Raw genomic sequence first — 12477 nt, forward strand, 5'->3', positions numbered from 1 at the left:
AATAGAAGAGATTCACTGATATTTCTGATAAGGGGACCATACTTTGAAAAACAACTAAACCACAATGAAATATCAACTCTCATTTGCTATAATGGCTATTATAAAAAAAGCTAAGAAATAACAAGTGCTGGCAAGGATGCGGAGAAAAGGGAACACTTGCCTACTATAGGTAGGAATGTAAATTGGTTCAGCCACTACAGAAAACAAGTATGGAGGCTCCTCAAAAATTTAAAATATAACTACCATATGACCCAGCAATTCTACTTCTTCATGAATTTATTAAAAACACAAACACTAATTCAAAAAGATATATGCACCCACATTCTCTGTAGCATTACATTATTTACAATAGCCAAGATATACCATAGAATACTACTTAGCCATAAAAAAGAATAAAATCTTGCCATTTGCAACAACATGTATAGACCTTGAGAGCATTATGCTAAGCGAAAAATAGTCAGACAAATACTATATAATCTCATTTATATGTGGAACTCAAAACCACCACCACCACACCAAAAATACCAAACTCACAGATAAAGATTACAGATTGGTGGTTGCCAAAGAGGTGGGTGAAATGGGTGAAGGAGGTCAAAAGGTAAAAATGTCCAGTCATAAAATAAGTCATGAGGATGTAATGTACAGCATGTAACTATAGTTAATACCATATTTCATATTTGAGAGTTGGTAAGAGAACACATCTTATAAGTTTTCATCATAAAAAATTTTATTCTTAACTATATGTGATGACAATGTCAAACAGACTTATTGTGACTATTATTTTGCAATACAAACAAAATCGAATCATCATGTTGTACACCTGAATTTAACATTATATGTCAATTATAACACAATAAAAAAACTGGTTTAAGCTATTTTGAGTGTGATTTTTCTGTTTCTTGAAGCCAAGTGCTTCCTAATTAATAAGCATATTCTCTAGCAAAAATGAGACCACTAAATGTCCTTCTTGACCTTTCTTTTTTTCATAGTGTTCAGAAACATGGTGCTAAGTCATCTAAACTTGTCTAGACAGCCCAGAGCTTAAAGCAGATGTCAACTCATCAATAGTGTAAAGTAACAGACCGCAACACAAAGTACTTTTAAAAACATAACCAGTTGAACATAATCTGTTCTCATAGTTCAGATATTAATTTAATAATACTTTTTTCTCTATTTTCTTTATTGGGGCTGAAAGTATTGAATTACTGTACTTTATATCTGATTTCTTCAGAACTGGGAGTGGTCTACTAGAAGCAATAATACCTAACCTACCATACTCAATATTTAAAGTAATATTTTAGAAGTAATTTTAATATTTCAAGTCATAAAATAGTCTGTCATTCATCCATCTTATCTCTTCTCAATCCACATTAAATTACATTTTGGATTTTTAATGAAAATTTGAATAGTAACTGAGAAAGAATATTAACAGGTAGAGCGAAGCATTGCTTTACAACAGGGGCGTAAAACTCATTTTCACCAGGGGCCACATCAGCCTCACTGTTGCCTTCAAAGGGCTGAAATAATTTTAGGACTGTATAAATGTAACTACTCCTTAACTGTTAAGGAGTTGAAATTACATTCGGCCCTTTGAAGGCAACCACCACGTTGATGTGGCCCCGGGTGAAAGTGAGTTTGACACCCCTGCTTTACAACTTTCCTGAGGTAGATAATATTCTCATTTAACATTATTAGTAGTGAAAACAGACTGTATGACGCATAATTCTGGGTGCTAAGTGTTAATAAGAAAAAAAAATATGAATAGACTACAACTAGAAATCTACTCCACAGCATAGTGCCTATATTGTACTGCAGACCTGAAAATTGCTAAAAGGGTAGATCTTATGTTGAGTGTTCTTATTACAAAATATAATAATAATAATAATGGGAAGATTTGGCACTGATGAAAATGTTTATGGCATAGATTATAGTAATGATTTCATGAATGTATACTTGTCTGCAAACTCATCAAGTTGTACATATTAAATAGGCATAGCCTTTTCTGTGTCAATTATACCACAATAAAGTGGTTTTAGGAATAGTCAATACTGAAATACTATATAAGACAATTTGTATTTACACATAAATTCGAATTGTTTTTAATACTTTTGAATTCTACCTTTTTCAGATTTACTGAATTTCTTCTGGAGTTATGGTTTGTAATACTATGTGATTTGATCAATACAAAAAATTAATTGCCTTTATCTGAGAAATATGACCTCACTTTATTTAGTGACTTAGACATGGAGACTACTTTCACTTTGAACAAGATCAATTCTTTATGGATTTTGCTGGCTAGCTGAGAAGAGATAAGAAACATTTTCTTTTATTTTACATATTGATTGACTCAATTTTAATTTTGGTATTACTTGTGCTTTAATTAAAAAAAAAGCCACGTTTAATAAAATGAACACCAGAATACTCATATTTTGGCAGCTTAAGAAATAAAATATTTACCAAACAATTGAAGCCTTCCGATACTGGCACTTCTTAAAAACTGCAGCAAAAAAAGTATTGCAGTGGTACCAGACTCCTGTAAAAGTCTTCTCTGTGTAACCTAATAAGCAGCCATAGCAATAACTCTGTTTAATTAATGGCAGTTAAGAAAGCCGACCTGACTCTAAATGGTAATTACCACATACTAGTGAAAAACCAAATCCACTAAGGACATAATATAATAAATTTCATGGCCTAAAATGCTAATGTTAGGTTAATGTTTTTATATTCATATAATTAAAATGGAGAACACTAAAAATTAATATCAAAATGGGAAAAGTCTATAAGCGATTTAAAAAGTTATCTAAGTCAGAAGTAGATTCCAAAATATTTTAAGTACAAAATCTTTACACAGACTTATGTAACAAGCAGTCAACATATTTACATTTACACTTATATTTAAATGAATAATCTAAGCTTAGTTGAGAAAATGTGAGTAATGTGAACCACCTAAAAATGAAAAAGTCATCTCAGAAACCAAATCAAATGGAACATATTTTTATCAATACTTCAGAGCAAGGGTAAGAAGTGGGAAGTAAGCCAGAGAAATTTTCTTCTAATACCAACCATTACTTCTGAAAATGAAAAGGATTAATATGTCATATAATCTATTGGCATATGACCTTAGTAAACTTATATTTTAAAGTTTGACCAATAAGCATAAACCTGGGAGGTAAAATTCTATGCAAGTCAATTAAAACGAATTTAATAAAGTCAATTTGTTTCTTGTTTTTTATCATACTAGTAGCACTGGTTGTTTTAATAAGTAGTTTTGGAATATGAGAGATACTGAACTACAAGTGGTATAAAATTAACTTTAGAAATGAAAAATAACAAAAACATTTTCTACCTGCTCTTATCCCAAAAGGAGTGAAACTCAATCCAAAGGAAGTGGGACAAACAGCAATTTTAGCTTTAAAAGTTCCACTTTTAAGGCCTGTGTTATCAAGCAGCAAGCCTAGGCAACACATGGTGATACTTTGAAACCTAAAACTTTCAAAGGTCTCTTACTAGAGAGCCTCTTGAGGTTGGTACTTGGGGTTGAAGATGACTTGGCCCAAGGGGTGCAGTAATGTGCGCCCTGAAACCGCCTAGTGACAGAATACAATTGACCTGCATTACTGGAGCATCACTTTACTTCATGCTAAGAAATTTACATATTCTTTTTACATTACATCAGATAAATTAAGAAGATGAATGCAAAGTCTCCATGAACCTTAAAGATAAAACAGGCTTCAAAAATATTTCAGGCTCATTGTGATGGATGTTGCTTTAGACTATACTACAGGACTCCTGGGCACTTATCAAGTACGTCAAACTTTAAAGAATATTTGATGAAATAGTTCAAGAGGCACGGAACAATCAATAAATTACAGCCTGGTATGTGCCCTCAGAGGCACTACAAGGAGAGGGAAATCAACAGGGAATAGGAGTCCTTTCCTGTGTAAGGGTGCTATGCCTGAAGGAATTGTATCAGCATGACTGCTCCTGACAGGAAAACATGTTTGCAAATATAAAGGCACAGCCCTGGCTGGTGTGGCTCAGTGGACTGAGTGCCAGCCTGTGGGCCAAAAGGCTGCTGGCTTCATTCCGTCAGGACACAAGTCTGGGTCGTGGGCCGGGTCCCCAGGTGAGGGTGTGTGAGAGGCAACTGATCACTGTTTCTCTCACGTATCATGTTTCATTTCTCTCGCTCTTTCTCCCTCCTTTCCCCTCTCTCAAAAAAATAAATAAATAAAAATCTTTTTAAAAAAGGGCATAAACGATTAAAGAAACCTTTCTCTAGAGTGAACCAAATTTATGTTTTTGGTGTGCAAATGGAACACCAAAAAAAGTGGAATATTTTGAAAGGTATTTTATACCACGTAACTTGCATGACCGAGACTAGACAATTGAATTACACTGTGATCGATGTAGGCTGAAAGAATCTTCCCCAGCCTTAGCACTGTGTAAGTTTAATGCGGTATCTGAAGTGGCGGCACAGGGCGTGTACTACAATGAGGAGCTTTAAGTAACCCTAATAACTAGGCCCCATCCCCCCTAATTCTGATTTATTTGATTTGAGGTCATATGACTTTGAGCAATAAGATTTTTGAACATTCTCCTACATGATTCAAAGGTTCTCACAAGGTTGAGAACTTGGTATGTTAAAAAGAATATAGGCTCTGAATTACAGACTACTATGATTTATTACTATAAGGAGTAAATTTTCAGTCAAGTAAGAAACAAGCTTAGAGAAATTATCTGTATAATAAAGATGATAGTCTATGGTTACATAGGTTCCTTTAGATATGAATTATCATTCGCAGGAAATTCAAGACAGAAGAACATATTAATAACACTGTGGGAATGAAATCAGCAAAATCCAGATTGTGGGACTTTCTACAGGAAAAATCTGACTTTTTCCAAAACTAAGATTACATGGAGAAAAAGTAAAGCAAAGTAATGGAGGAAGAATCTACTATTACAGTGACTGAAGAGACACTTTAACGAATTGAAACATTTGGATCTTAGTTGGATCCTGATTCAAATAAGCTGCAAATATACATTTATATCATATTTTAAACACTTATGAAATTTGAAGAAATGTAAACATTCATTCATTTTAAATGTATTTTAAACATTGTTTTCATCAACAACAAAAAAATTTATTCAGGAAAAAGGATTGCAATTCAGAACCTATAGATGTGGTGAGCCATGTGCAAATTCTTGTATTTTAAACGTTTGTATGACGTGAAGAAATGTGAACAACTGGGGCATAGGAAATTGTAGACGAAATAAGTTGATAAAGCTGAGTGATTGGTACGTGCAAGTTCATCATACTATTAATCTCTATTTTTGTATATTTATTAAATCAAAGTGCTATCAGGAAATAGCAGGTGCCAATAGGCATCTTTCCCCACCTTTCCCTTGGGACCTTCCTGACACTTTATTGAAATGCCATTAGAGCTCTTCCTTTAGCAGTGAAATCCGTAAGAACAATCTCCATCAAAAAATAAAAAAAATAACATTTTCCACAAAACTACTAAAGCCCCACATAAAACATTATCCTCTCACTTCACATGCTCTGTCTTCCTGTCACTGGATACTTGCTGATACCAGTAACCTTTCAGTAGCAAGGTAAGGTTATTAAACTCCCAACAGCACAGGAATTCATAATTAACGAACTCAAGATACTCTGGTTAAAAAATCCAAGGGTGAGGTAAGCTGATGTTTTGTGCTAATTATGTTTATATTGACTAAATAGGTAAAGAGCATGTATTATAGAATATTGATCTCATACCCATCTTAAGTTTTTATGTATATAATTTTCTCAGATTCTTTCTCCCAATATTCAGGGATCTTAGTTCTGATGTTTCATTAGGGGCTCTTGCGTCTGACCACCTTAATTTGTCTAACTTTTCTTTCTAGTAAACATAGGTTTCTGCTTCTCTCACTTCTCTCTGGAATTCACTCTACAAATAAATCTCTAGTACTAACCTTCTCTCCTCCCTCCTTTTCTAATCACTTCTCATTCCTAAATTCCAGCCCTTCCTAACTATCTTCAATAGGGTTGACTTTCGATTTATGTATTTTGGAACTGAAATTGTTTCAAATATCGTAGAAATTTTCCTGCTACCCCAAGTGCAAGCTTTAGTAATTTTAGAATGGTTCGACACACTTTAGGCTAATGATTAAGATAGTGTAGGATCTAGAAAGAGTTAAACAGTAGAAGTGCCAGCAAAAATAATCCCAGAAAAAGGTTAAAAGGTGATAAATATTTTCAGATTATCACAGTTATAGAAAATGGTTATTGATGCGCACCAGAAGAAAGAACAAAGACAAATGGGTTCAACTTATGAAGGTATGTTTCTGCCTGTTGAGGTAAGAAACTCTCTATCACCAAATATGTTAAAGCAGAAACAAGAACAGTATAAAATGTGAATGAGAGCCCTGGCCAGGTGGCTCAGTTAGTTGGAGCATTGTCCCATGCACCAAAAGGTTGCAGGTTCAATCCCCAATCAGGGCACGTACGGGAGGCAACCGATTGATGTTTCTCTCTCACATCCATTTTTCTCTTTCCCTCTCTCTTTCTCCCTTTTCCTCTCTAACAAAATCAACAAACATATCCTCAGGTGGGGATTAAAAAATGTAAAATGAGAGAAGCTAGAATGTCAGTTAATTCCAACTTCCAGAATCTAAGGCTTTATGACAAAATATTGACTACAACTGACATAAAAACTTATTTTAGGGGCCCTGGCTGGTGTGGCTTAGTGGTTGGAGTGCTGGCCTGAGAATGAAAGGGTCCCTGGTTTGATTCCCAGTCTAGGGCACATGCCTGAGTTGCTGGGCCAGGTCCCCAGTAGGGGGTGCACGAGAAGCAACCACATATTGATGTTTTCCTCCCTTCCCTTCTCTAAAAGTAAATAAAATCTTTAAAAAATCTTTAAACAAACAAAAAATCTTATTTTAGGATACAGACCAATTTTGAAAGATAACGAGAAAGAAGTTTTATAACCAATTCTCCTGTGTATCCCAAATTATTCATTAACCAATAAATATTTATTGAGAATAAATTATACAGGGTGGGATAAAAGTAGCCTTAAGGTTGTGAGTACACGAAACGCAGAATTTATTCTTGCATTATTACTAATTAATATATTATTTTCCATACAAACAACTGAAAACCTCCTTTTGCCTCACCCTGTATTCCTACACTGTTCTTAGTTCTGAGGATATGACTGTAGGAAACTCCCTTCATGGTGCCTACACAGGGAGGCAGACAGGTGGGAAACAGAAGAAACGTGGGAGTGGAGGTAAGTTTACCGTATGTGGAAGTTTCCCCAATGTATAAATTCTAAATAACAGAGGTAATAAAAATCTCAGTATCACTGAAACAAAGCAAGAGTAAGTAGACCAGATAGTTTTAATCAAACAGACTGGAAGCCATAATAAATTTATCCTAAATTCTAAGCTACCTATTCTCCATCCCTAGGTAGAAAAAAACCATAAAAATATCACGTCACATTATGAAGTACTCTTAATTTTGTATAAGTGGTCTAGCCAAATTCCTTTTTCAAACATCATTTTAACATTTAAAATATTTTTACATCAATATACATTTGTTCCTACCCACAGAATGTACAACACCAACAGTGATTTTGGATGAAAAAAACCCCTACTTTTTAGGTATTAGTAACCACCAGGCACTAGACCATCGCCATACAGAAGAAATATAAGACATATGCAATTATAAATTTTCCAGTGGCCACATTAAAAAAGAAAAGGTTAAATTAATTTAAATATATTTAACCCAATATATCCAAAATATTATCATTGAACATAATCAATACACATAATAATGATACCTTACATTTTTTTCTTTCAATTCTAAATCTTTAAAATCCAGTATCTATTTTATATTTAAGGAGAACATTTCAACCTGGACAAGCCACATTCCAGTTCTCAATACCCACACATGGCTAGTGGCAATTTTATCTATAGGAATTACTATACTATACACTACAGCACATCTCAATTAAGACACTATATTTTCCCAAGAAATACTTGTTCTTATTGAGATTTGGACTCGTTTAAATTGTGTGTAGGTTTCATAAAATTTATAGTTGAAAAAGTAGATTAATAAATCCAAGTCATTCAAGTTACCCGAATGAATCAAGTACCAATTTCTAAATTTAAATTAATGAAAATTAAATTAAATTTAAAATTCAGTTCCTTAATTGCACTAGCCATATTTCAAGTACTCAGTAGCCCTATGTGGCTAGTGGCCACCATACTGGACAAGTTTTTAAATTAATATTTTTATCTTCCATTTTCTTTTTATTTGAATCAACTGTGGTTGAAAACAGGTGAGGAGACATTTATTTTTCTTTAGAAATTATAACTCACAGAATCTTCCACAAGAACCAAGGCAAAATTGCCAATAGCAAAAAAATCATAATAGTCTATTATTTCGGAAGTTAAGTGCTCCAACCCCAATGGAGTAAAAATCCCCAATTCCTGCCATCCACTTTGCACTCAAGTTAGAAACTTCACTGTTACCTGGGTGTTACTAAATCTGATCTTATTAGCTATGTAATTCTTTTTCAAAAAACTGTATTTCATCTCCTTCCACTCTACCTTCTACTGTTGCTACCTGAGTACAGGTGCATATCTTTGATCACCTGGGCTATTTTAAAAGCCTCCTAAAGCTAGTTGTAAATACACAGGGATTATTTTCCATATATGTCAATACCCATGTAACCATCACCCAGAATACAATACAGAACATTTCCAGTACTATGAAGTTCCCACATGCCCCTAGAATAATCTCCAATAACCCCCAGAAAAAAGTAGCTTGACTGAATTTTGACTCGTTTTTCCTTTCTGAACACTATATAAATGGAATTATACAGTATACACTCTTTTTTTTTCCCTGGCTTGGCTTCTCCTAGTACATATATTATGTGTGAGATTCATCTATAATGTTGCCTGTGCCAGTGGATTGTTTTTATTGATATATTATTTGGAACTTCATGAATATTCCAAAATTTACCCATTCCCCCACTGACAGGCATTCAGGCTGTTTCTGGTTTGGGGCTATGGTGAATAAAGCTGTTGAGAAGATTAATAATGTTGGTTTAAGTGTTACAAGAACCTAAAATGTGGACTCAATATATGTTACCTCTTTCTCTCAATTATATTAAAGTTATAGTAGAAACGGATGTATATACTACACAGATTGGACATTTAAAATCAGGTTCACATTTTAAACAAAAGACATGCCATGTATATTTTCAATCATTATACATGTTAACTACATGCACAACAAATTTACATCACATAGACAACCACGAACATTAACACCAAATGGATAACAAAATTTGATCCCATTTATTATCACATTTTAGCATCTGCTCTATATTGTCTAATGTGTCAAGAAGAGATTAATCCAGGCAATCGCAACAACAGATAAACCCGTAATTGCCACCCTATCAATTCCACAAAACAAAGCATGTAAACACATATAATATTAAAAGATGTATCTGAAAGGGGTTATAAAAAGTTGATGAGTGTTAATTTGGCCATATAGATAAGTTCATTAAATTTGAGCATATAACATTTTTACTATTTTGTAAATTAATATCAGCTTATTTCCCTAGCATTATTGTTACATTCATGTTGAGATAATGTATGGTTTAGATTCAGAAGAGTGCTAATTTGCACAAATGTGTTAAATGACTACTGTACTTGCTCCACGTAGGAGATAATAGTAATAAATCAGATCTGAAAAAATGTTTCATAAAAAATAGTAAAATAGCAAAGAATATTATTCTAACACGCACTAAGTCATTTTATTGCTGATACATTGGTTCTCTAGTATTTTAAAACAAAACAAGAAAAGGGCAAATATAATGAACCAAAGTTACTAGGTCAGAGTCATTCAATAAACACATATATACATGGAGAGTGAACCTTTTTAAAAAGTATTCTTTTGTATCAGGATTTCATGTACTTCCTGTACTACCATAAAGCTCTAAATTCACACAAAGGAAAAAGATCAGTGAAATCTCCAGTTTTTTCCTTACCTCCCATTCTCGGGCTGCTGCTTCATTAGTGGAATCCTCATTTGTTTCAGATTCTTCAATCTTTTTTATAACTATAAATCCAGGTTCTCTGGTATATTCACCAGTATCTTCTGCATATATTTCTGGACTCCATTGAATGAAGAAGGCATATAAGTGGTCTGTCCTGTTAGAACAAGTGACTATTAATAACAGACCTAGTTTTTTGTGCTTTAAGCTAGAATTGCAAAATTATATTTGTTAAACATCTTTGCAAAACTTGAGAATGTAACATATACACATAATATACTATGCTTTATTTTAAAAAGAAGATAAAACCTACTACCAGCAAGGCATTAACTTAAAATTTTTTATTTGGCTGTCTTCTATCAAGTTTTTCGGAGAAAACTATAACAAGATTTTCCTTGGCATGCTTTTGACTAGCTTGGGTGCTGTCCATGGTAATATTTTTTCTCTTTTAAGCAACTAGTGATGGGAAGGAAAACTGAACCCAAAATATTGACATCATTCACACAATGATCAAATTATCTAAAATACATGTAAACAATTTATAAATTGCCTATTTGCAACCTGGATATTACACAGAATTTTCCCAAGTTAATAGAAATTTGATATGTTTAACTTTTAAATGATACCAGGAACACACAGTCTATTATTGGTTCAGAGACAAATGATCTAATAGTAACGTTTGTTGCTACAAAAGATAAGAAAAACCCAAATAAACACAGTTGAGTCAAATACACATTTCAAATAATTATGTTTTCTTGGCTTTAATTAGCATGAAAATTAAATTTGTATTTAATTTACAAAATTTTCAACTACCATATGGCAATTGATAAAAATGGTTCCAGAAATTGTTTTCAATTTAATTGTTTTAAAATGTTGTTTCTTAGCTGGCAGCTATCATATTAAGAGGGTGTTTAGTTCCATCTTTCAGATAATTTGTCTCTACCAAAACAGTAATTTTCATAAATTACATGTATATAATGAAGTTCAAAATCCTAATAATACTAATTCTTAATGAACATTAGCCAAGGTGCAAGGACAATAAAAAAATGGGAAGTTCCATGTAAAAACTAAAATAAAGCCAACAATAATGACAAAAAACTAAATCCTTAAGTTAGTTTTAATTAAAGATGTAATATTCAGGAATGCCTCATTTTATTGCACTTTGCTGACCTAGGCTTCAGGATATTTCATAACAAACTGAAGGTTGTGTCAACCTTGCACTGAGCAAATCTACTGGCATCATTTTTCCAACATCATTTGCTTACTTCAAGTCTGTGTCACATTTTGGTAATTCTCAAAATATTTCAAGCTTTTTCATCATTATTATATTTGTTATGGTGATCTATGATCGGTGACCTTTGATGTTACTATTGTATTGGTTTTAAGGGCCATGAACTACCCCCATTTAAGATGGCAAACTTAATCTACAAGTAATGTAGGTTATTAATCTACAAATAATGTGTGTATTCTGACTGTTCCACCAACCAGTTATTACCCCATCCCTCTCCTTCTCTTTGGGCTTCCCTATTCCCGGAGACACAACAATACTGAAATTAGGCCAATAACTCTACAATGGCCTCTAAGTGTTCAAGTAAAAGGCAGAGTTCCATGCCTTTCACATTAAATCAAAAGCTGGAAATGATAAAGCTTGGAGAGGAAAGCCTGTCAAAAGCTAGGCCTCTTGCACCAAAGAGTTAGCCAAGTTGTAAATGCAAAGGAAAAGTTCTTGAAAGTGCTACTGCAGTGAACACAAATAATAAGAAAGTAAAATACCCTTATTAATGATATGAATAAAGCTTTAGTGTGTTCTAGTCTAATCCAGAGCAAGGCCCTTAGCTATCTTTAGTTCAACGAAGCCTGAGAGACGTAAGGAAGCTGCAAAAGAAAATAAGAAGCTAGCGGAGGTTGGTTCATGAGATTTAAGGAAAAAGTGTCTACACAACATAAAAGTGCAAGGTGAGACCTGATCCAAATGGCAGAGTAGGTAGAAGTTGCACGCACTTACTTTGACCACATCAAAATTATAACCTAAATTACTGAACAATCAACCTGGATAACTATCTGAAGACCAGCTGAGCAGAAGTTTTATAACTAAGGATATAAAGAAGGAGCCACCTTGAGACTGGTAGGAGGGATGGAGAAATGAAAGGGCAGTTGAAAATCCAGAGGGATATCTCAGCTGCAAAGGTACCTTTCTGATGAGTGAGGAGGGGTCTCAACCCCATGCCAGGCTCCCTGGCTCAGAGCTCCAGTGCTGGGAAGAGAAGCCCACATAACAACTGGCTATGAAAATCAGTGGGGACTCTGTCTGCCTGGGCAAGGACAACTGCTGGAAAACCAAGCATTGTCTGAAAGGGATAACACACAAAATCTTGCTCTTATTGGGCTTCAGTGGGGGGACGGTGGC

General features: G+C 33.9%; 1 protein-coding gene across 13 annotated transcripts in view; it reads right to left on the minus strand.

Moving 5' to 3' along the window:
* The window catches only part of OXR1 (oxidation resistance 1), a 359160-nt gene that overhangs the window by 22366 nt on the left and 324317 nt on the right, over nucleotides 1-12477 (minus strand). For all 13 annotated transcript variants that reach the window (XM_053929506.2, XM_053929507.2, XM_053929508.1 and 10 more), the window contains one exon: nucleotides 10065-10227. In XM_053929506.2, coding sequence (XP_053785481.1) covers nucleotides 10065-10227 — 163 coding nt within the window. The remainder of the gene's footprint in view (nucleotides 1-10064; nucleotides 10228-12477) is intronic.

Source organism: Desmodus rotundus, chromosome 8, assembly GCF_022682495.2.
Source record: "Desmodus rotundus isolate HL8 chromosome 8, HLdesRot8A.1, whole genome shotgun sequence".
Lineage (NCBI taxonomy): Eukaryota > Metazoa > Chordata > Mammalia > Chiroptera > Phyllostomidae > Desmodus > Desmodus rotundus.